Source organism: Pyxicephalus adspersus, chromosome Z (genome assembly GCF_032062135.1).
Source record: "Pyxicephalus adspersus chromosome Z, UCB_Pads_2.0, whole genome shotgun sequence".
Taxonomy (NCBI): Eukaryota; Metazoa; Chordata; class Amphibia; order Anura; family Pyxicephalidae; genus Pyxicephalus; species Pyxicephalus adspersus.
The window spans coordinates 22579586-22605049 of record NC_092871.1 but is presented as its reverse complement, the minus strand read 5'-3'; the positions used below and the strand labels follow the sequence as shown (position 1 = coordinate 22605049).

The following is a 25464-nucleotide window of genomic DNA, read 5'->3' as shown; positions in this document are numbered from 1 at the left end:
CACCCTCACTGTTGGACCTAGTGACCATTATCTCTAGTACTGAATATGATGGAAAATCCAAAAATATTGAGTTATCACAAGAACAGGAAGTTAAAGTGGAATTCTTACAATAGGGAAAACCTGCTCCTCTGATAACTGTCTAAAAAAGGATCTCAAACAAACATTAGCAGTTGGATACATTGTACGTGAGTGTGTTACACACTGTACATGAGTAAATATCGCTATCTACTGGTAGCCAACAATAATGCCTAAAAGATCATTATAGGAGTAAGTGATCCATGGTAACAAACTCAAAATTACAAAATACTTTAACCTATAAATATGGGGAAAAAGATAAACAGACTGAGCCCATGTGACTTAACTTTTTCTTCCTTTTAAAAAAATGTTTTGAAAATAACACACCAAGGACACGTTTATTAATGTTGATTTTATTGGCAGTTCTGTTAATTACAGTTTTGAACGTTAGCAGTAATGGCTAATTTTGTGCCCTAGGTTTATACTCGAGTCAAAACAATTTTCAGATAAAAATAAGTACATGGTGGTTTATATTCAAACCAGTTTCTATTCAAGTGTGTACTGTATATTATTTTCTGTATTCTGTTGGGGGAGATTTGTCTAAAAGGAGAACTAAAATTCCAAGGCAGGGCAGATGATGCCCCTTCTGCAAAAAAAATGTCCTGTTCCCATTCTTCTTATCTAAAGTGCAAGATGCTAGGTATTGCATGTGCAGAAGTGTCACCCCTTTCTGGCCAATCAGATGGCCAAAGATTCAACACCCAGAAGAGAAGGGAAGGAAATGGGATACCTACATCAGAAGGAAGGCAGAAAAAACAGTTATGTTTCTGAAGAAGGGACCTACCTAGTTATTTTTAATAATACACAGTATTTATATAGCACCATCATATTACGCAGCGCTGTACAAAGTCCATAGTCATGTCATTAGCTGTCCCTCAAAGGGGCTCACAATCTCATGTCCCTACCATAGTCATATGTCTTTAATACAGTCTAAGGTCAATTTTGGGGGGGAGGTTAAAAAACCTAACTGCATGTTTTTGGGATGCGGGAGGAAACTGGAGTACCCAGAGGAAACCCACACAAACACAGGGAGAATCTGCAAACTCCATGCATAGTGTCGAACCTGGGACCTAGCGCTGCAAAGGCCAGAGCACTAACCTCTGAGCCACCGTGCTGCCCACTAGTTGCAGTTTTTTTATATTTAATTACCTGTCAAGGTGACAAGACGTGTAAAAAAAAAATAAAATTCACCTCTATTGAGACTCAACAAACATTTAACACGGGACCCATTCTATCCACAAAACTAAATAAAGGCTTTGGCTGTACTTGACTTGGGGTGAGTTGGCCGTACTGTATAAATATCTATTTGAGAAACTGATGTACTTAACTATTATCTATAAATCACTTAGGGAAAAGTGTCAGCTCTATAATAATGACTAAAATAAACTACTGGGGCAGTATCAACTATTAAATCTTTTCTAATGTAAATTCTAATTAATCTCAAGATGTTTAGACCTGGTCTACTGAGGTTTCTTCCCTGGAGAAACAAGACATTTTCAGGTATTATAACTGCATGCAGTTTGTTTTATAGCTCTATAAATTTCATGTTTTCTGCAATAGAACAGATTTCCTCTATGCAGTATCTCTGTGTGTTATCATTTTTTTTTTTAACGTTTATTTAATACATCTGTGGATCTAGTCATTTATATATGTAATTGCTGCAGCCCCTGTGGCATATGGTATGGTAATGTACAATAGAAAAAATGATTTTTAGTATAAGAATGCTAAATGTTGGCTTTTTTTGGTTCCTAAGCTGAAATAAGGAACACCACACAGATGATATACATAGACAATTTTATATACGATTTACTACTAGTTTCTCTTTGAATACCTCCTTTACTGCAGACAAGCGAGTAATCGGGGTAAGCAAAACTGTATTTGATGACACATTTTATTATTTTTATTATTTTTTTCTTTGTGCCATTTTTGTCATTTTATCATATTAATCATAGGATGCCTTCACATCAGCAGATCGGTGTGCAGCAGTTGGCCACAAACCATTTTTACATAATAGTATACTATATTTCAATTATAAATCCCAAGATGTGTATGTCAATGCACCAAGCAGACTAGGCTTGTGGGGTCAATAGTCCATGGGCCCCTAATATTCAAGCTTCCAGGTAGATATTGACAATCGCAGTGACTGGGTTCATCCATTTAGGAATCCTGACCAATGGCTTAAGATGTTTAGGTGTATTACACAAAGAATGTAATCCAGGGTCTAATTCCTAAGCATCCGTATCAATCCTTTCATCCGATCAATTGTTATTTTTTGCTTTATAGCTTTGTAATTGCTGTTTTATATTTGGTACGCAAAACGCGTCAATTTTCCAAATATCATTGAAATTCTGATCCTTGGAATATTTTTTATTGTCATTTTTTTTGGCCATTGTCATATTTCAGTGTTTTTAAGGAATGTTAAAATGTTATGTTATGTTAAATAAAGAAATGCAGAGACTGGGAATGTAATACAGACGAAATTCAGAGACTCAGGGCATTTGCCAGTGTGGTTGGAGACTGAAGATTTAGTGTAAAAGCCAAAAATTGGGGATATGGTACATGAAACTGCTGGTGTCTCATATAAAACAATTGTAATACTGCTCAGCTATTCTAATCTGTAAATAAACAAAATACGTACTTCTAAAATTTACAGACAAAGGTCTCAGGGGTATATACTTGCAAACATTCTTTGAGATTATCATTGCAGTGACCCTGTGCTTCCTGCATTTCCATGCACAAATCTAAATTGGGGCAACCACAGATTTTGCTAGGAACACTTTCCTGTAATTTTCCCTAATTTGTTCAGTGGCACATGAGTTTCTATAATTGGTCAAAGTGTCCAAGGCTAGTCTAGGCTTTTTGTACCTCACTATGCATTTTAGCATAGTGGCCAGGGTGCGAAGGATTTGACAGTTTATTCACAATATGTACTGTGACATGCAGTATTGCTTATATTAATAGAATATGTATCCATGTCTGTACCCTCACTTTGAACCCAAAGCTCAAAGGGACTAGAGCAGTACCATCAACCAGGGTTCCTCCAGAGGTTGCAATGGGTTCTTTGAGCAATGAGCAATTTTTGCCTTTTGGACCAGTTACCACTGACCCCAATGATCTTTTTGGCCAATTGTAGGTATGACATTGTTCTCACTGGCCAGCAATGTAAGAGGCATTCTTGATAATGACCACAACACCAATACACTGTGAGTTGTAGATATTAATATTATTAATATTATTATTATTATTGTCAGGAGTTCCCTAAGACCTAAACATTATTTTAAGAATTCTCCCATGGCTGAGAAAGGCTGGTCTAGAGCCATGAAAATGATTCCCATATGCTTTATGGTGAAATTAACATCTGAAACTTTTTATGGCAGATACATTTTATAATATTAAGCCATTTTGCCATTTGAGCTTAGCAGTCCATAAAAGTGTAAAATATTGCAGCTCAACTCAACATCTACCTGCAAGGCCACATCTCATGCTCATCCTCCAATAAACAATAAAATGTGGAGAGATGGTCCACACAGCTAATAGCCAGAGAACAACAGCCAGTGTTTCTCGTCATTCCATCTGATGTTCTAAGTCTAATATATGGATAAACCTCTTGTTCTGCTCTTCTTTTGGATTTTCTTTGTAGGGATTGCAGAGATTCAACCAGGCAGATATAGTGAGAGTAGCAAAAGGAAACAAAACTCAGTCATTTAATTTTTTCATTTCAATCATTTATTATACGTTGTTATTGTATTATATTTTATTCCATCAAATGTTTATTGTATAGAGCAATAAGAGGCAATTACATCATCTGTCTTTGCCCTTTCATTAAATGTATATTCAAAACCTCATTTATTTTCAATGTTACTAAAAAAAAAGTAGAAACATAAATAATATATATAGAAAAGTAGCTTCCAAAACTTCACAGTACAAGGATAAGGTCCCAGAATAATCTAGAGAATCGGGAGCCAACCCAAAATGAGTCCGCCAAGAGCATTGTTCACAATATCAACCAGTCAAAACACAAAGCTTTGATCAGTGATCCTGGGACTGTGTACACTGAAATTGGGCTAAAGCCGCAGATGTAACAGATACAGGCTAGAATATACAACTATTTAAAAACATTGCATACAATTTTTTGTTTTGTTTTTTTTTAACTCTGATCAGTTCATGACAGTAATGGCATGGAACAGAAATGAATATCTGTCAAGTTATAGTGAAGAAGACAAAAAAAAGGTCACCCAATAAAAAAAACAATACACATTGATATTCTTCACATTGTGTCGCTAAGCAAGGATTTAACCCTGAGCCTCCAGACATTTGATGGAAGTAATAACATGCGCATTTCATATATATATGCATGTTTAGAATCTGAACATGTATGAGTTTATGATATCTTTTAAAACTTTGTAAGCAACTTCTTGGTTCAATGTATGTAACAAATCAGACAATGCCGACCTATTTTATCATTAAGGGAATTTCTGAGGCTCCGAACCTTCAAGTTCCAATCTTCTTGCTGGTTCTTCTAATTTACTTGGTCACACTTGCTGGAAATGGGACCATTATCGTACTCTTCTGTGTAGATCCTCAACTCCAAACGCCGATGTATTTCTTTTTGTGCAACTTGTCCATTTTGGATATTTCCTCTAGCACAGTCACGTTACACAAAATCCTGGTAAGCTTCTTATCGGGAGATCACACCATTTCTGTAAAGGCTTGTATGGCACAGATGTTTACATTCACCTCTCTAGTGTGCAATGAGCTCTTGATCCTGACAGCCATGAGTTATGACCGATATGTTGCTGTCTGTAACCCCTTGCGTTACATGACAGTCATGAGTCGTAGTGTTTGTGGCATTTTGTCTGGCATTTGTTGGATGTTGGGTTTTTTAGAATCTTTGCCTCATCTTATCTTAATATCAAGGTTTACCTGTTACAAATCCAAGGAAATAAACCATTTCTTCTGTGATATTGTCCCTCTCATAAAACTTTCTTGCAATGACACTTCAGTTTCAGACTATTTGATTTTTATCTGTGGTCTTTTTCTGGCCACTTTTCCATTTCTCCTCACTTTTATCCCTTACGTCTTCATTATCCACACTATACAGAATATTCGCTCACAGAATGGAAAACATAAAGCTTTCTACACATGTTCCTCACACCTCACTGTGGTCATTCTTCTGTATGTGACCCTTGTCTGTCAATACGTAAGACCAGTTTCAATGGACACTATGGAATCCAACAAAATGTTCTCACTTTTTAACACGGCTGCTGTCCCCATGTTGAACCCATTGATCTACAGTTTGAAAAATAAGGATGTTAAAGCTGCACTCAAACGTTGGTTTCAGATGACTAAGTAACTATGTTACCAGGGTGAATTTATTTATACACAATATATATATATATATATATATATATATATATATATATATATATATGTAGTTGATATATCAGAGCGCCTCTCTCTGTGACATACATAGTAACTAATCAGTTCACATTTTTCTTCCTGTGCAGATTAAATGAACTTTTCTCTACAACAAAGTAGAAAACTTCTCCTCTGGTTTACTTATGACATTTGATTAGGTTTGTCTCTATTAGGCTAGGTCTACACGGACGTTTTTTAAAAAAGCATGTAAACATTCCCACTGTGTTTATATGCATTTTTATGCAATTTTGTTAGCCTTTTAATGCTTGCCTTTAAAACACTGGAAAATGTTTATGCTGCGTTTTTAAAACAGTTCCCCTGTTTAACGCGTTTACATTTCAAGTGCTTTTAAACGTGGGGAAATGCCTCATTGAAATCAATGGAAGCATTTGCCCGCGTTTTCCAGTGTTTAATTTTTTGACCGTTGCAAGGGACGTTATAGATAGCGCTCTTAAACGTGCCTCAAGGAAATGTCCTGGTGTAGGTTAGCCCATTGGAATGCATAGGAATTTCAAACATGGGCTTTGAAACCCTCAGGTTAAACGCTGGGGAAAACGTCCGTGTAGACTAAGCCTTAGATTGGGGGTGCTATTCTCAGCATGCAGCTCCAGCTATGAAACTTTTCAGGCAAAGAGAATAAATAAATGTGAATCTAATTCAGTAATGTATTTTCAAAAATCATTTGCAGCCTTTTTGGAATCTGCAACTTTTCTTTAAAAAAAAAAGTACCTGGCAATTGGTCTGATTTGGGCATCACCACTTCTAGACATGTCAGTTGTACTGGGCTTCTGTCATCTGCATTGGGTATTCTGATCTATAAAATGACTTTGCAATGTTACCATGAAGTTCCTTATTTAGGCAGGCTGGTGGCTCAGTGGTTGGCACTTTGGCCTTTGCAGCGGTAGGTCCCAGGTTTGAATTTCGGCCAGGACACTATCTGCATGGAGTTTGCAGGTTCTCCCTGTGTTTGCGCGGGTTTCCTCCCACAATCCTAAAAACATGCAGTTAGGTTAATTGGCTTCCCCCCAAAACTGACCTTAGACTGTATTAAAGAGGGTAGAGCCATTGGATTGTGAGCTTCTTTGAAGGACAGCTAGTGACATGACTATGGACTTTGTACAGCGCTCTGTAATATGATGTCGCTATATAAATGCAGTGTATTAATATTAAGCATGTCCATGTCACAAGGTGGAAGTATTTGTGGGACTACAAGTGTCAGGAAGGGTTAAAGAATGACACAGAACACTCAGGTGCTGCAACACCAACAGATCCAACAATTAGATTACTCAACTTGGTTTACCCCAGGGAGTTCACTTTTTGATATCCACTAACTGGGAAGAGTCCGGCAGGGGGAAGCTGGCATTTGTTTCCCTGTATCCAGAAAATTTCCTGGTTTGTGACTTCCAGGTCACGTTTAAAACCATAGCAGGTGGTTGGTACATAGGTGGGACAAAATGAGCCACACTGCACATTACTACTAATATACTACAACTAAGCAAATGTGTCACTCCTAACATCTGCTGTAAAAGTCTGCTTTAGAATCATACTGGTGAGTAGAGAGTCTTTACAATGGGCTGGCCCCTATCCTTCTATAAATTGGGGCAGGTTTAGACCTGAAGTGGGAGCCTTGTCTATCAATATCTGGATGATTTGGCCAACAGCAATCAGAAAGATTTAATTCTTCCAGAGTAGTATGCTGAGATACCAACCTGGATGACAATTAGTGTTTGATATACCATTGGACACAGTATTTTCGTGCCCATAGGCAGCTAGGGTGAATAGGCAAATACTATGCTATCATGTTTGACGGACATTTATGTTATACAGACTTCCATTCTAAAAATTGTGTTGGTAAGCCATGCTAAACATTATTAGAGCCCATGTTCTATTGTAGGACAGATATAAAGGGTTTGTGCATAATGGTTTTGCAGAACTACATGGCATCAATTTTTAGCTGCTTTGCAGCAGTCACAGGCATTCATTTGTGAGCATTTGGGTGCGGTTGTGGAGCGGTGCTGAGAGTTAAAAGAAACTGTAACTTTCGGACAGGTAAGGACAGCTAAGGGCTGATTGATGGCTGTGAATGTCAATATAACTGCAGTAAAATAAACCTAACTTTAAAGATATGTAAATGTGTCTTGGAAGGCAGACTATAAAAACTATAAAAACAGTTTAGTTTGGCAGCTGGGATTTCTAGATGTATTTGAGGGAAGCCATGACTTCTGGCTAGGAGGGACATCAATTATTATTATAAAGCACTATTTATATTACGCAGCGCTGTACATTAAACAAGGGTTGCAAATGACAGACAGTGATACAGGAAGAGGAGAGGACCCTGCCCCGAAAAGCTTACACTCTAAGATGATGCTTCATCTTGCATTAGAACAACCTATATTAAGGTGGCTGACGTGATTTTAGAAGATCTTATGTCCAGTGCCCGGGGCTCCTCAGACAAATTCAATGCCATGTGGGGTAATTAGATATATTATAGGGGAACACCGGAGTTTACGTGTCACATGGTCTATTTTGATATGCCAGTTAAATGTTACTCTGGCGCTCTTACAATTCTTTGCCTTACCGGCATGTTATTACCCGCTTGTGTTACCCTTTCTTTTCAGGAAAAGTATTTTTGGAACTTTGTACAGTGCAGATACTACAATCAAAGACTTTCATTGGACGTTCTAGTGTGTTCCCTGCGGTTTCTGTTTTTTTATCCATGTTTATTGTTTGTTTAAAAACCTTGAAAATTTTGAAATAAAGAAAAAAAAAACAACCTATAATAATATGACTTTGTTTATCTGTTGCCCCAAGGTAAAACTAAAGCAATGTTCTGTTCTTCTAGGACAGGGGTTCTTAAACAGGGGTATGGGAACCAAACGCTGGGGGTATGGGACTCGATCTCAGGGTACTGGTATTTATTTTATTTATTGTATTAGTTTATACTTGGGTACATTAATAAATCTGAAATCGACTTCATGTGTCAGATGACATGCGAGTAGCTTTGTCTGTAACTGTACCCCATTTCCATGCTTTGATTGCACAAAAACAGCAAATATCTCACTAGATTAGTGAAAGTCTAGATATTGAAAAAACTTGCACATTTAAGTTTGTTTTCTTCTTTTGTGTAATACTCAACTGTAAGAAGTACAATTATTGGTTTATAATCTGAAACAGGTGAATCAAAGTTATATTGTAAAATAGTTGTAGCTGTTTGTAAATTTGTCATTGTTTGTTTTGCTTTTTGTAAATAAATATGATAAAGTTATCAATGCTTGTGATTTTATTTCATGTTCTCTTCCTAGCTATCCATATCTAAAGTACAATAAATTCAGGCTGTTGATATATTTGGAAGTCATACTGGCAACTAACATAAGGAATCATGATGATTATTTTGACAGTCAAGTAAAGGGGGTATGGGACCATATTGGTCAATCCATTGGGGGTCTGGAGTCATAAAAAGGTTAAGAACCCCTGCTCTAGGAGGTGCTGTGCCTGTGCACACAACAACGATGAGTGTTTTGGGGATCTGTGTCCCCTTTGTCAGGGCAAGGAATAAATGTGACCTGGATTTGTAGCAGAAGAGATATTTTGGTAAAGTGACAATAAAAACAACTTCAGGTACAAAAACAAAAAAAAACTAAGCACACTAACACAAATACATGGATTTGTAAGATCCCAATGGGAAATGGGTGAGGCCTGAACTGTTTTACTTTTTTGTGATATTAAAAAAAAATATTTGCACCTCTGCAGGAAGCTGATCTGACCTTTGAAATGATATTCTAACTACTCTGATAGGTGTTACCTTTTCATGTTTGTGTATGAATAAAGTTTATTTATTTCGAAGCTAAGGAATGCATTCCCTTCAAACAGCTATTCTGCAGAACTACAAGTCCCAGCAAACCCTCCTATCCAACTAAAACAGGATGCCTTGAATTATATTATTATAAGAATTCCCATTTTTAAAACAAATCAGGCTGCCATCCTATCTGCTTTTACACTCAGGCCTTTACAGTGTAAAAGAATAAAACCCATCACTAGCAACACAGCAGGAAGTGTGAGATAATATCACTGCCGGGCTCTGATTGGCAGATCCGTACTGTTAGGCTGAAAGACGGATGGTGCTGGTGGCTTCTGGGAGTTGTAGTCCTTTTATAATTTATGCTTAGCGCCAGTCAGTCTTTGAAGACTACATTTCCCAGAAGGCTTTGTCGCGTGCCCAGGTTCGGGTATACAAGGTCAGCCAATGAGGGCGAATGGATTTTCATATGGGTACGCCCACTTAGAGCAGACGAGTCCTTGATTACAATAAGGTACAGTACAGAGGTGTATTTTATTTATGGATGCGGAGTACAGGGGGATATGGGGGAGGGGGGCTGTGTGCTGCCTGAGAGGGCACAGGGTGCTGCCTGCACACTCCTCCATGGGCAATACACTGCACTCAAGCGGGCTGCAGCACAGCAGAAGTTACAGACCTCCCAGGCAAAGTACAATGTAATGCAGACTGATAGATGATCACATCCAATAGACCAGTGGTCCATAGAAAAATGTGGACACTATTTGCAATTTTTATGTTTTATAAATAATAAAACAAAAATAATATTCTAATAAATTCTTATATTCTGAATGACAATTTTCGCCTTAATATTGCACTAAATTTACAAACTGTACAGAGATGGAAAAACAAGGGAGGCGCAGCGTGACGTCAGTGTAGTGTTAAGTTGTATGAGGCAACCGCTACCGAGCTGTACGCTTCAGTATTGTTTCCACCATTACAACAGACACCCCGCTTTATTTGTTTATTTCTCAAATGATCTTTAGGTAAGTATGACCTTAATTGTGTATTTTCTTAAACCAACCTAGCGGTTATCTCGAGTATGACTGGGGGTGGATTTTAGGTGCAAAAAGTGGTAATCCTGAGTCACACTCCGGCGTCCTGCTGGTTCCCCGCAGGTCCTGGGGACACGTCTGTCTTCTTCCAGCTCCAACCGCGAACTGCAGAGACGCGAGATCTGCAGGGTTTCCCGGTGACGTCGATGGGAGGTTTGGTAGGAAAAAGAAAAAAATTTGTGTTGGATTCTATACAAAATAGCTGTATTGAGTCCAATACAAAGAAATTTTCATATAATATTTATATTATTATAATATATATGCTACTGTACAGTTATTTTACATGTTAAGTTATATATAGTATATATAGTTTTTTATTAACTGTTGGACATATTTTGGTGAGTTTTGCCCAAAAATTAAAGCTTTTGCACGGAAATTTGGCTAAGAATTGTAACGCTTTTTGCACGGAAATTTGGACAGAATTAGAATGCTTGGGGGGGGGTTAACCATATTTAATGGCATCAAATAGTTTGATAACTATCATTTCTTGTTTGGTCTTGGATTGGAATTAATTAAAACCATAATGAGTGAGAAAAGCAAACAAATATTTAGTATTTCTTTAATAATACCAAAGATAACACAACTAATGATAATAGTGATACTTCACATAACCGTGAGCTGATCAATGAATCAGAGCCTCCACAGTCCTCATCTGGCACCATTAGGAAGATCATTATTTTACAAATGTATTTATCTTTTTAAAAAAATTCATAAAAAATTATGAATTTAGTGGTCTGTGAGGTCCGAAAAGGTGGCACCATTGTAATAGAATATGATCTGTAATGATGACATGTGGGTTTTAAATCCTCTAGTATCTGTGATGACAAATCTGGCTTATATAATTCTATATTTATCACATTTTTATGCATATACAGTACACTTTCGACTATCTGGCCTAATGTGGTGGCAGGGTAGGGCGAATAACAAAAAACAAAAACAAATAGTCCAGAGTCCCATTAATAAAGTAAAATACTCACCTCCACACACGGGCAGTGTTCCTTTCCCCAAACCCATGGACATCTGCTCACAGTTCCAGGGAGCAGGCAGCAGCGACGTCACAACGTGTGCCATGCAGGAGCACCGCAGTAGATGTCCACCCCAGGATTTTAGAATAATGATTTTTTTTTTCTGGACTTAGTACTAGGCCAGATAGTACAGAGGCCGGGTAGTCACAAGCCATTTAGACGAGATCCTACTGTATAGTGTCTATATGGTGTATACTTTCCATTATACACACTTATGGACAACTGTTACTATGATCAACAATGCACATTTGTGTATAAATTTATGTTTTTTTGTTTTCAATTTGTATGGCATAGAACTTTAAAAATAAAAAAACTGCAAGTACGAGGTTCTTAATTATGGAAGGGACAAGCAATGTCCCTCTTGCCTGTGTGCAATCCTCTCTATAATGTGCACACAAAGCTCGGTTTACAATCCCAGCATACCTGACTGTCTAGAATTAATGAACTCTCATTCAATGTGGTTGTAACCTGACCCATCAAGACAACTGAAGATCCTGAACCCCAAAGATGATGGTGCTGGATTGAGAAGTTAAACTTTCACAAAACAAAACACATTTAATGGTGAAAAGACCTCAACCTTTCTGCATTGTCCTGGTTTGTCTCCTCTTTCCAGCACGGACGGAACAAATGTATATCTTAGTAGTAGTTAGACACAAGTCCACCTAAATGTGATGAACTGCTACTAGGTGTGGTCACATCTAACTGATTCTCCCATTAGCTGACTTGTTCATATGAATAGTTACCATGGGAAGGAGGAAGAAACATGCAAAACTTTGTACAATTTAGTTGGTAGTTATTTGCAGTTGTCCATGAGGTTGTCCCAAGTAAATAGGACTTCCAATGTTCATTGACTGCCATGGTATATCTATAAATCTTTGCTTTAACAATGACTCAATCCCCTTACAGGTGTCCACCATGACCAAGTGCATTGTGAAGAACTGCCACAGTAATTCTGGGACAGACAGTGGGGTGACACTTCATGGATTTCCCAGCTCTCTTGACCTAATTAAACTTTGGCTGCAACAGACCGGTAACACCTTCAGCGACATAGATGCAATTGCACGGAATGTTTTGTATTCTAGATCTGGCCGTTATCAGATCTGCTCCAAACATTTTTCCCCGAAAAGTTACATTTTCAATGGCACAAAAATGGTTCTGAAGCCAGATGCAGTTCCTACAGTTTTCCAAGAAGTACAAAGTGTCTCCAAAGTTCTATCGTGCCAAAAAGTGCGAGAGGAAACAGACACGCGTCTACATTCTGCTCCATCCAAGGCTCACGTAGAGAATCAAACCCCATTACCCCGACACAAACCAAGAAACGTACATACAGATGAACAAGAACATTCTGGTTTCATGGAAGCTAAACAGTATTCGACGGATACAATGAAAATGATAGATAAAGCAGTCGGTACTGATCCATTCTATGGTAAGTTAGATTCCTATATTGGATCTTATCATACTTGTCTTCAAAGGGGGTGTATAGTGTATTTAAAGAAAGCACAATATTATCCTAAAGTCATTTTAATATGACTCTACTTTAAAGCTTTCTCTTTATTTTAAATATAAAGATTAGTAGGATAGCCAGTTGAGGGATCCGCACTTACTGTTGCATCACCCAATGTGCCTTATCTTACCTCTGCAATATTCCCGACTTCAGGATCAGCCTTCCCATTGTAGACTCCTATGCAAGTTACAGAAAGAATAAATCTTGCATATCGCTAAGGCAAGTTCCCTTTTGACAGCCTTTCTCAACCTTTATAACATGAAGGAATCTTTCAGGTCTTCAGGAACCCCTGCTATAATTACTATATCCACAGCTCACAGTATATTAGTGTGGTGGTCAATGAGAAGAATGTCTCCTAGATTGCTGGCCAGTGGGAAGAATGTCACCTGAACAGATTGCAAAAAAGACCTGAGAGTTGCTCATTGCTCAAGAACTCCTGTCAACCTCAATGTACATATACAGTTGCAAGTTTAATACAGAATGAAGGTCTTTGAGACATGAATGGCATTTATACATGACATGTTTATTTAGATCAAATTGATCTTATTTTACATCCATATAAAAGTTTTGGGAAAACTCCCTTCAATTTAAAATATATATTATAAGTATTTTCTGGATCAGCCAATCAAATTAGGACTGTATTTTTTCACTGTAGGTAATACCAAAAGCACTATTGGATAGCATAGAAATATTTTGGCCAAGTAAAGGGAAGCTTACTTGATCTACCAATTGTGCTGTTTCTATGATCCTTTTCTGCAAGTGAAACTAATGCTTGGGTTAGACTACAACAAAAATGTACTAATTGGTTGCTAAGAACAATACAGAAACTTTGTTGTTGAAAATGTAATAAAATGCCCAGCAGTCCTATTGATAGAAATATAATCTGCAAACACTTTTTTTTCTTTGCTTGTGCTGCAGATATTATTGAGAGCAAGATTGAGAAGATGCTGAATAAAAGACTTCTAAACATTGCAATGGAAATAATCACTCTTCTTGCTGGTGAGGTGAGAAATATTTGATAATGTGTGATGTAACTAAAATCTTCTACTAATACACTCTATGTATATGTGTGATCTCAGAAAGCTCTTTAAATGTATCCACCTTTTTTTTGGTACAGGAATATATGATGGTCAAAAAGGACTCCAGTGCATCTAAATCCACATTAAAAAAGGAGGTGAGCTCTGCACTGTGCATGACATATACTAGGTATAGTAATGTTTTCACTGATTGTAAGGGTCCCCAGTAACAGTCATAGCATTTGGCAGCTTTAAATCTGGAAGCTGAGTGCTTCCAGGCCTGTTCAGTCTAGAGCAGTGGTCGGCAACCTTTCAGACCTCACAGACCATTAAATGCCTGGAATCTGGACCACGCATGTGCGGGTAGCCGTGTGTCACTCAAAGGGGAAGGAACTTCCCCAAAGTGATGTCATGATGGTTTTGGTGGTCCGTGGCTCTGTCCCCCATATGGACACAACCTGCCCACTCTTCCATCGCAGGCTCAGACCTCCTTGCTAAACATCCTGGGGGGACAGTAGCCCAGGGCTGTGGAAGCAACAAAAGTTGTGTTCACAGCCCTGCCCTTCTGTTCCCCCAGGATTTTTAGCAAGGAGGTCTGAGCCTACGATAGGAGAGTGAGCGGGTTGTGTCCATACGGGGAACAGAGCCACGGACCATCAAAATTCTCTCTTGGACCACTGGTTGGCGACTGCTGGTCTAGAGAATGATAGTTCACTGGTCTCGTCCTGTTCAGTATCCTGTATTCCCCTGCAATGGTCCTGGGCTCACAGAATGGGAGATTAGGGGGTGCAAGTTCAGAAGTGTATTGCCAGGCAGATTACAAAAGCAGCCAGGCAAATCCTCTCTTCCCTTTGGGACGGTACTGGTAATCAGTCACAAATTTGATTTCCATTATTTATATCCTCATTTTATAGAGGTGTCTGTTTCTTGTATTTTAGGTCCCTGTAAAATGTGGAGATATCTCAATCTCTTTCTCCATGGATGAATGGGATTATATTGAGGATCATAGGCATCTTTATGAGGAGATGATGGAAGATAATGATCAACATCCCAGTAGTGGACCACCCCCAGATGAACCAGGTGATTCTCTATACTTGAAATAAAAGCAAACCTGTAAATATCTCTGAAAACTCCTCCTCTTAGGTTTCCCCACAACCCATATCCTTATTCCACAATGCGATGTCTGATCTGAGCCACCTAAAGTTTTCATTGGTGGTTAGTAAGTGAAGGCCACCCATATATTGACAGCCTGTTTTAGTGATCAGTGGGAAAATTATCTTCTTTCATAGGTTCTTGGAAGCAAGGCATCCTTACCCTATTTCTTTGGGGGCAAAGCGTATTTTACATTGGTGGACACTGATAAGAATGGTTCTCCAACTGACAGTAAATATAATCATTGGTGTCAGTGGTTTACATACTTGAAACATTGGAAGCTTCAGTAGTTCCTTGCTTCTGGCTTTGTCAGCTAGTGTGTGACTCAGAAATGTGTAGGCACCATCATGCAAGAGATCAATCTACCACTGCGTGTTGCTCAAGAAAACCCTTACAACCTTGTGAGAAACCCACGGGGTACACAGAACCCAGATATAGAAATAGATTATAAAATGATACAATCAATTCATGTAATATAGCATTTATAGTTGAGGTTATTTATACGTTTCACACTGATTGAATAATTGAAAAATACAATTTTCCTAAACACTCATATTGTTACTGTGACACTTTATTTAAAATTGAAACAATTGATAGAATAGGGGTTTAAACAAGAAAAACATTTTTACTAAAGAGATTTTTTTGTTTCGTATTTTAGAACTCTGTAATGAACCTGTAAATCAAGTGTCTATTACTGATAGCGATGATGTCCAAAGCAGAGAGAACATTAAACAAGAGGGTGTTTCAATCAACATATTCATGGGTGAGTGATGACTTTCTAATGGCTTCCTCATGTACATCTAAATGATAAAAGCTCTGTAAAAATGTGTACTATAGTGTTGATTGATCTCTGTAGGTGAATCAAATACCATACCAAGTGATCAAGAAATAGAGGAGCCATGTGTCATCAACTCAATGGAAGCAATTGTGGGCGAGGAAGAGACCTGTGCAGGTGAGTAAGTTATAGGCCCTGATTCATCAATTAAATGCACGTACGCTCGCGCTTCCAGCGAGCCGCTTTCCCGCGGTCCAGAGCCGAGTGCGCTCGTACACGCGCCTTTACTGCCAGCCGGATTCCTGCCTTGATAATAGGGGTTGCGAATCTGCCAATTAAGGGGATTAGATTTCAGCTGCGCGATTAAGGAGGATCTGTTAAGCTGTCAATGGTGAGATCATAGCAATTAATTAGCGCACACCTGCTCTCTGTTCTGTGCGTATCTACAGTCCATTACAGGTCAATTAAACAAAAGAACGTGTGTGTGCTTGTGACTTTTGTGGGAAAATCTAGTCCGACAGCAAAGCCGAGGCTTCGCGCGCGTACAGTCGCAAGATTTACCCACGGGCGGCTCCTCCGATCAGGCATCGGAAGCTTTTATATAGGCGCCTATGTAGAGGAGTTGAACTCGGTTACCTCTTGCCTAACAGAAAAGAAATAAGTCATTTTAAAATATCCTTTTTCTTAGCGCATATAGATGTTTTAAATATTTGAACAGCACAAACATATTTTTTAGGGCTAAGGGTAATATGTGTGCCATTAGAAAGAATGCTTTTTTAGGGGAACAGTGACTTTTAATGCAAGCTCCCCAGTGTAAAGCTGCCAGGGATGCGCAGCTCTGGTCGCGAGCTCATTCAGTTGCTGACGGCTTCCGATTTCAAGTCGCGAATACGGATGCACGAGCGACCTTCCGATTTTGCTTGATGAATCTGGGCCATAGTGACTGCATCCAGGGGAACTCTGGTTTATTCATTTTAAATTACTTGTTTTAAATTGTTGAATTACAGTAAATTAGCTGTTTAACTCTATAGAAGACATTTGATATCTTTCAAACAGATGATTTTAGGAGCAGTGATTTGGGAGAAGAGCCCTATATTATGACTTGTTCTCCTGGGGAGATAGTGGAAGATGACCAGACTGTGGTACATGATTCTCAGACAGAGGGTGAAGAAGAACCCTCACCCTCGGAGTCACCAATGCCAGCAATAGAAAATCCTGCCTATTCTTCTACATCTATTCCACAATGTGAAGAACAAGCCTGGAGTGACTATGAGAGATATGTCGGAGATCCCAGTTATTCATCAGGAGAGCCTGTGCAAATTAAAGAAGAGAACAATCAGTTAAACTACAGCTATGGTGAAGAACCAGCTTTTGTAGATCCCAATCCTACAAATAAAGAATGTAGTGAGCTCTTTGACACCATGAATAACCTTCTCATCCACCAAATAACATTTGGCCAATCATCGTCCGTGGATAAGCCCTATGCTTGCAACCATTGTGAGAAACGCTTTGCGAAGAGGTCACACTTGGGAATGCACCTTAAAACTCACACAGGAGAGCGCCCTTATGCCTGTCCTGACTGTGGCAAAAAGTTTAGTAGGAGGTCAAACATGCTGACGCACTACCGTACCCATACAGGAGAAAAGCCTTTTGCTTGCCCCAAGTGTGGCAAACGGTTCACACAGAGCTCACACATGGTCACACACCAAAGGACGCACTCCTCTGATAAACTCTTTACCTGCCCTGAGTGTAAGAAGTGCTTCACAAAGTGGTCCTACCTGAACTTTCACCTCCGAACACATGGAATAGAAAAGTTGAGTGTACCCTGACATTTCCTGGGCTGTGCTGGTTTCATCAATCAGCAGATTTAAATACATCCATTTGTATGATGCTAAAAATGCTTCAGAAGGATAAACGTTTTTATCAATGACTCAATGCTCCCGTTGGTTGTCATCCATTTTGACCACTAGATTGTTCTGAAAGGTGAATCCTTAGGGGTGCTTCTGAATTCGTGCCTGAAAGTTTGTAGGCCAAGAATTACAAGTCCCCATTTTCAGCCCATTGCAACCTCAGTCAAGGAGGAGGTTGCAGCACAGAACTGGAATTGGTCTAGTTTTGCCCAAAAGAAGAATGAGAACTCCCAATGATTCAGGCTGCATGGGATTACATAAAGCTCAGAATGGATGACTAGGAGGACGCTCTTAATGCAGTAGTATTATTTTTAGCCATCGTTTCACTGAGTGATATACTTGCACGAAGTGTTCTTCACAGTGGAGTTGATGCTTATACCATGTCGTTTTAAAACAATATAGTGCCAAAACCATTATTGTATAGGATGTAAATGAAGCTTTAACAAAATATTACATGAACTACATGCCAGCAACTTCTTTTTGTATTATTTTCTGCAGTCGTTGTTTTAACCAGATGCTTGTGTCTGCAAACACTGATTCAGCCATCTAGATCTTCGCATTGTAACATATCTTTCTTTCCAATGAGGGAACCTAAGATCTGGTAAAAAATAAATTCCTAACTAACATAGTTTTTCTTTCTATGAGAGTTCTTAAAAAAGTAAAGATGTTACAATAACCCCCCCCCCCCAATGATGACCACCTGGAAACATACCTCCCTCCCTGTTGTGTAAAGACTTTCACTCATATTTTTTTTAAATTCTAAAACTCTTTAATAGATCACCTTTTAATGCATAAACTGAAGGTGCACAATGTTTTGACAGCACTAGACACAGGCATCTCTTGTACTAACATTGGTGTTTTCAGACGCTGTGAACAATCTTGTCTGGAGCTCTAAAACTTGCCATTATTTTATTGTTAAATCTTTCTTTTATGAAGCCAGGCACTATGTGTACATGTAAATATGGTTGCACAATGTTTGAGAATGACCACAGTATACTTTTGAGGTAAACATTCATTCTTGTTTCTGTATCTTGTACCAAAAGACCAAACTAAATAAAGCTTTTACAGAATGACTGTTATAGCTGGGTAATGTTTCTATGCCTATTGTATCATCAAAAAAAAGTGATTTAAAATACATGCATGTATTCTGTTTTACCTGTACATCCTTCTTGGATGTAAGAGTCATAGGTCTCTGTAGGTTATGGACAAATGTGTGGTGCGATTTAGCAGAGACCACTAGTACCTGCGTTGATTTAAGGCAAAGGGTTTAGAGATTGTTCATTTAGCTGTATGTAAGTGGGTATTATTTGCAATGTGAATTTTCATTACATTGACTAGGTGAATTATCATTTGCAGAGGGATAATTCACTTTACCAAGTGAAGAGTGTAACTACCTAATCAGCCTCACTGTTAAAAGATAGTTAGGGCACTGTGTAAAGCAAAACAGTTTTGAGTAGAACAGATGCGGGGCATGGTGTGTATTACTACCTATAATAGAGGCACACACACTAGGAAAGTAGCTAATATATAGAAATACAGAATACTAACATATGTGGCCCACACAGATTAGAGTTGAGAACACTCTGCAGTATACACTGAAATACTCACAGGACTCCAGAAAACACTGGTGTTTCCTGCCACATTCTAGTATTCCTGATAGGGTATTATGCAGTTCATGTTCCCAATACGCAAGGTTGACTGTATACCCCCCTTTGATTGCTAGCCTCAAAATTTGCACTTATGTTTGCAGGTTTGTCATCCACAGGCACTATTTTATTATACAACACTGCTGGCTTCAAACGGTCCAGCGACCAATATCCACATCAAGCTAAAATGATCATAGTAATGAAATGCCACTGTGCTGAATAACGTATTTGCATTCTTATAAATATGCCAGGTAAATTCAGGCAAAGTATTAAAATAAGCATGTTTCATTCCTACATTGGTAAATAATAAACAATGTTGGCTTTTTGAAGGCTGTCATGCCAAATCGTGTACTTCGGCACTATGTCACTGAATGAGAACAAGCATGGTCCTCAAATATGGAAGGTTGTGTTCCTTTTAAAACCCCAGAAATAGTATTTTTTTTTTTTTTTTTTTTTTTAAATCTCCCAGAAAAGTTTGGCCTCGAGTTATATTACAAGAAAGTTAATCCGAACACAAAAAAGTCTATAAACCAGATTTTATTTCATGGTAAGAGAAATTTATGCTGCTGGCTTGGAAGCCTCTTTCTGGAGTTTCTTCATCTCATGTCTGATGATCTTGTTCCTCTGAAAAACAAATAAAAGAGAATCTGTTAAATGATGTTACACATAGGATGCACATAAATTCCCAATATTCAAATGAAGCTAGATGATCTTTGGTAAAAACAAAGCCTGATTCCACCCTTCACTAGACAATAGCTTTACCCTATACTATGGTCTGTATATCTTATCACCCCTGTGTAAAGCCTGCAGTGCTTTGTAAAATAGTATATAATAGTAAAGAGAACATCAATGAGGGTAGGCTTGACACATGGCTAGACTCTTAATAGCTACCCCTCAAAAATGATTTTTGTGCTCTTGCAATCATAAAGACAATACAGGATCAGGCCATATCTGCCTCCAATAGACCTCCATTGTCATTATGTTTGGTTTTAGTATTCTATTAAAGTCAGTGTTCCCACTTAAACACACATTCTACTTTGGACATAAAATCCAAGCTTACCATTTTCTTAGCCTTCATGACCTTGTAACGGTCGAAGTCTGACATCTTTGCTTTCTGTAACAGAACAAAAAAAACTATTAATTATACAAAAGCAAACATTTTAGAAAATACAGCGACTACAAAAAGCAAAAGAATTGGCATATACATACAGCAGTGTCTCCTGGTGTAAAAATAAATCTCAGATTGGAGATACAGTAACTGGGCATACAGGGACCCAAAAGACCTCAGACCCCCATCTGTCAGCACAACCCTGAACGTGTTGTAAATGCCCATATTCCCTTGCTACACATTGTAGTTCCACACAACATCTACATCAGAACTGAATCCCTAAAGCTCCAAGAACACTAATGAAAATAAAATTCTGAGGGAGAAACCACACGATACAGAAGGGTAATACAAGCATCTCGAAAAATGGCAGATGCTTCAAGACACACTTTAGCTTTACAAGGGAAAAAAAACAGAAGTCACTATTGTTGGGTCTGATAAGCATTATTGTAGAAATCTTCTTTTGATAATCTACTCTGGAAGAGAAGCAGAATATCTTATTCAGGGATGACAGTATGAGAAGTCCCCTGGACAAGCCCCTGGCAGCATGCATGTATACCATCACTGCCAACACCTGAAGGCATTAATAAAGACCCAACACATGTTATCACCCAATACCATGGGGTCACACAACTCACTTGGGTCTCATAAAAGCACAAATCCCCAGCTGGAACTTTGTAGCTTAGCAGGGAAATCAAAAAGACAAAAGCTACTAACATTGATGGGCCAGATTTGGATGTCTAGTTAAACATACCAATATGCAAATCTCTTGCCGATATGATGCATTTTATCAGATTAGAAGGAAATCTCAATCTTGCTTGATTTAAGCAGAGCACCAATTACGGGCCACCAGAAACAGATGCTGCCGCATTTACTAGTGCAGCATGTATTTTTCTTTCTGTAACTGAGCTTCAGAAAGCTCAGGTGTGACCTTGTCAGACTAATATAGCCAATGGGAAAAAGCGAGAAACTTCTCAGGAGTTTTGTGTTCAACAATCAAATATCCTTCCAATGTATGTGAACACTAATAGTTACCCTGTCTCTGGCATCAATTTTCTTTGCCCAGTTAGTAGCAGTCCATTTCTCATCAACCTTCTCTTTCTCCCAGGCCTTACGGACACACTTCTGTCGAGCACTAAAAAAAAGAAAAATTAAAATCAACTGTAAGGCACCCAATGAATGCTAAACAAAAATGTTAGGTTATGTAAATTTACTCTTTAATCTTAATTTTTAAATCTCAATCTAAAGAATCCAGAACACATAACATATTTTCCTTCACTTCCTGTTGACAACAGAAAATGTGGGGCAGTTGTCTTTAAAATGAGCGAATTCAGTCAGTTGTCCCCATTGGAAGGATCACCTCATCATCTGAACAACTGTTAGAAAGTGATGGAGAATCTAAAACCTATCTTAGTAACAAAGATCACTACAACAAAAAAGTGGGTAACTCCTCCACTTATGGAGCCCCTGTAGGCTTAGGGGTGGCTGGAACCCTTTGGGGCTGCAATGGCACACTTTGCACCTCCTTACATCCACCCTTGACAAACTAACATGTATATAGAGAGAATTCACGAGGTTTGCTACCACTTGACTTTCTGAAGTAGCTAATATTCAACTCCCTTTTCCTATAGTGACATAGGAAGAGAAACCATAGCATGCAACAGGGCACCAGGTATTTGGCATATCCAACATGGCCCACTAAAAAGACCAAGAACCTTCATGTACAGAGTGGCTTTAGTTTCCTTATGTGCAATTAGTGACAGGGTTACTTCTCTAATTTATTACCTGTGAGGGAACTTCAGAACAAAGTCAGTAAGCTGCATGCACTTGAATGGCATGGCCTGCCTTCTTACGCCAGTGCAGGGTCCATCAACAAGAGCCTGTAGAAAAAAACATTACAAGATTTTAATAACAAAGCTATAAATAGAAAATATACAGCAATGTTTTTTTTACACATTTTTACTGACACAAAGGACATGAATGTATCAATTTGAAAAACAAAAAACTGATGGCAATATCAATCATTATCTGGTAAATACAATGCAAACAGATTTCTCTAATTTACTCAGTTAATTCATATTAAATATATCAATGAAAAGGTTTTGTTATGTAGGGGATCAGAGAATGAACCCGACACAGAACGGAGGGGAGGTAAGACACATGCAGAGACAGGAACATACCAAGCCCCTTATTTGTCAATTTATTTTACTTGTCACCAGCAATATGAAGAATGCTATAAGCATTTCGGATACGCTCAAGCTAATACTTACTCTATTTTGGTCAATTACATCAACAATTGCCACAAGTTTGCCAGCATGGGGACCAAAAGAGATGTAGGCAACACGGCCTATCTGCACATAGCGTTTGAACACCTGTAAGAGAAAAAAAATTACATTAGCTTACAAGACAAACTTTTTTCTCATTTTTAAATATTACAGAATATAACTGTTTAAAAGTAAAAATGACTGTTGATCCAGGGAACATCCGATTGCTTATTGGATTCAGGAAGGAATTTCTTCCTGTTGTAGAAAATTGCAAATCATTTTTGCATTCCTATGGATCAACTATGTGCATAGGGTTTTATATCTGGGATATGTTTATTTCCCAAGTGAATGAACTTAATGGACTTGTGTCTTTTTTTTTTCAACTTGACTTACTATGTAACAGTGCTTAAGAGTTAAAATAAACTGCTATTGGATAATATAAATCAGGGTTAGAACAGATTATGTTTTACTAGTGTCTTGGTGAAATTTCTCAATAGTTTTCTAGTCCTCAATAAGATAAACTGAGGGAAAATCCTCCAAATAGTTCTAAAAACTAACTCAGCTGCCCATATTCCCCAGTACCTGGCTCTTTCCATGGGTTTTTATTGTATGGAATCCTAACACTATTTTTTGCTGCACTCATCCTGTACAAAATCCCTGATGGTTTATTCCTGTACCTTACACTTTTTATATTATTGGTAATATAGTTATTTTGTATTCATATAGCACCTTGTGTAATTGTGCATGTTGTACAGTAAAGGAAATTTGGAAGCTCCCATTCGGGACCCTCCAAAAATACCATGTCATATTTATATTCTCACTACCCAGAAGATTACAAAGAATTTATAACTCCTTCACTCATTTAGTCTGAATAGTGAAGTTCCTAAAAACTTTAAATGACAGCCTGATAGCTGGCTCTTTCAGAAAGCAAATGATTTAATGGCAGCACCTGACTGATCTTGCTTCAACATATCAACCTAGAATAAAATTTAAAAGAACCCCAACAATGAACTTTGGATTTGATCCCCTTCGATTTGCTAAACTACCATTGCAAATGTTGCATTAGACCTACACAAGTACTGCTAGAAATTGCAATCCTAATACTTACTGCATTGTTCCCAGCTTTCCCTGTGGACTACAGAACACTCCCCTTATAATTAACTTCATAATAATAGAAGGATCCTTCTAGCCCTGGCATACAGTGACAACACTTTTGCAGATGAGGTGGCACATTGTCACCTTGGCAGCAATAAGGGAAAGGAATAATGTGACGGCCATAAATCAGAGCTTGATCCCAGGATAACCTCCTCTACCTGGCTTTTTATTTTTTAGTAGGAGGTTGGTCCATCTAAAAGCGAAGGATCTGGCACAGACACCAGCCAATGACCTTTTCTTAGGTGACATGGGTCTAAAATTTTAAAGGAATGGATTTACACCTTACTGATCAATATTTGGCACAGGATGATGGCCAGATGTGTCCCTGTGCCAGGTACCCAGGGGGAGATGGCACTATAAGCTGGATAGGACCCCATGTGTCCCAGCTCACCATTGCAATCCCCATTCACTCCCTATCTGACATCCGACGCCTAGGTGGAAGCCGGGGGCTGCCAGACCCCCAGTATCCCAGCACATGACTCCACATGCCGGGCTCCTCCAGGCCTGCGCTCTATGCCGCCCCTGACCTCTCCTCACTATGCCCGCCATACACACAGCTGTGAGATTCTAACACCCCAATACATGTAGCCAAGGCCGTGCCCGCTCTTTACAGCTCCTTCAACCACCTTTCCACCCACCATGGTGCACGCGGTGGCCTCGGCCTCTCAGAGCACAAGCACAGGCTACTCACCATGATGGCGGCGGCTTGCAGAAAGGAGGGAGCAGCAGGAGCGCTTTCCGGATAACCCTTAGCACTGGACCAATGGAAAAAAAAGAGTATGTGTTACGTCACGGATCCTAGTAACAGAAGGCAGATTAGGGAGGAGAGAAGTAAGAGGAAATGTATTTTTTTGTGTAATGTGATTGGTTGTGGAAGAACATCCGCTTGCCAATACATGCTACACATTCCCAACTTGTTCTACCAATAGACTCACAAGGCGAGTTACTATTGGTCAAATTGATTTGTAGCTTTTATTGGCCTTGGATCAGGAAGTGGGCGGGGACCTGTGCTATATAAGGAGATGTTGCTGGATACAGAGGACCTGTCATCAGACCATTCACATCAATAATAATATTCTGCTTAGCTCTTCAGGGCAGGGTCCTTTCTTCCTCCTGTGTCTGTATCTGCCTGTCATTTGCAACCTCTATTTAATGTACAGCGCTATGTAATATGTTGGTGCTATATAAACACATTATAATAATAATGAGGTCGGATGCTCAAGTACCACACATGTTGCAAATGGATTAAAACGGGGATGCAAGAGACACTGGACCTCATTTTTTCAAAATCAAGCAATTATAGGCCAGCATGTGATGGTTTTATGCTATTTGTTCCTGATGAAGTGGACTTCGCTCCGTGAAACGCGTTGAAAGTTTAATGCCTACTAAAACACACTAGACTAACCATGGAATTGTAAAGATGAATGATTTTTGAAAGTTTTTTTAAATGAAGTATTGAATAAAATAATGTTTTATTTTATGTCCATGAAACATGCATATTTTGTTTTATTGAAGGCCTTAAAAGTCCTTAA

At 38.7% G+C, this 25464-nt stretch overlaps 3 protein-coding genes across 3 annotated transcripts; 2 read left to right on the top strand and 1 right to left on the bottom strand.

Moving 5' to 3' along the window:
- The first annotated feature begins 4464 nt into the window (after positions 1-4464).
- LOC140343986 (olfactory receptor 8D1-like) lies at positions 4465-5428 on the top strand. Its single transcript, XM_072430892.1, has one exon. The coding sequence runs from the start codon at positions 4499-4501 to the stop codon at positions 5426-5428; it is 930 nt and encodes a 309-aa protein (XP_072286993.1). The 5' UTR covers positions 4465-4498.
- Positions 5429-9743: 4315 nt separating this feature from the next.
- On the top strand, positions 9744-18841 carry LOC140343184 (uncharacterized). The gene is made up of 8 exons (XM_072429732.1): positions 9744-9803; positions 12312-12831; positions 13828-13913; positions 14027-14083; positions 14864-15005; positions 15736-15840; positions 15934-16029; positions 16909-18841. Exons 2-8 carry the CDS (start codon positions 12321-12323, stop codon positions 17679-17681), a joined length of 1770 nt encoding a protein of 589 aa, XP_072285833.1. The 5' UTR covers positions 9744-9803; positions 12312-12320; the 3' UTR covers positions 17682-18841.
- Positions 18842-19929: 1088 nt separating this feature from the next.
- RPL14 (ribosomal protein L14) lies at positions 19930-24678 on the bottom strand. The gene is made up of 6 exons (XM_072429733.1): positions 24624-24678; positions 22784-22885; positions 22299-22393; positions 21549-21648; positions 20469-20522; positions 19930-20032 (listed from the first exon to the last, which is right to left on the bottom strand). The coding sequence occupies exons 1-6, from the start codon at positions 24624-24626 to the stop codon at positions 19967-19969; spliced, it is 420 nt and encodes a 139-aa protein (XP_072285834.1). The 5' UTR covers positions 24627-24678; the 3' UTR covers positions 19930-19966.
- Positions 24679-25464: the final 786 nt, after the last annotated feature.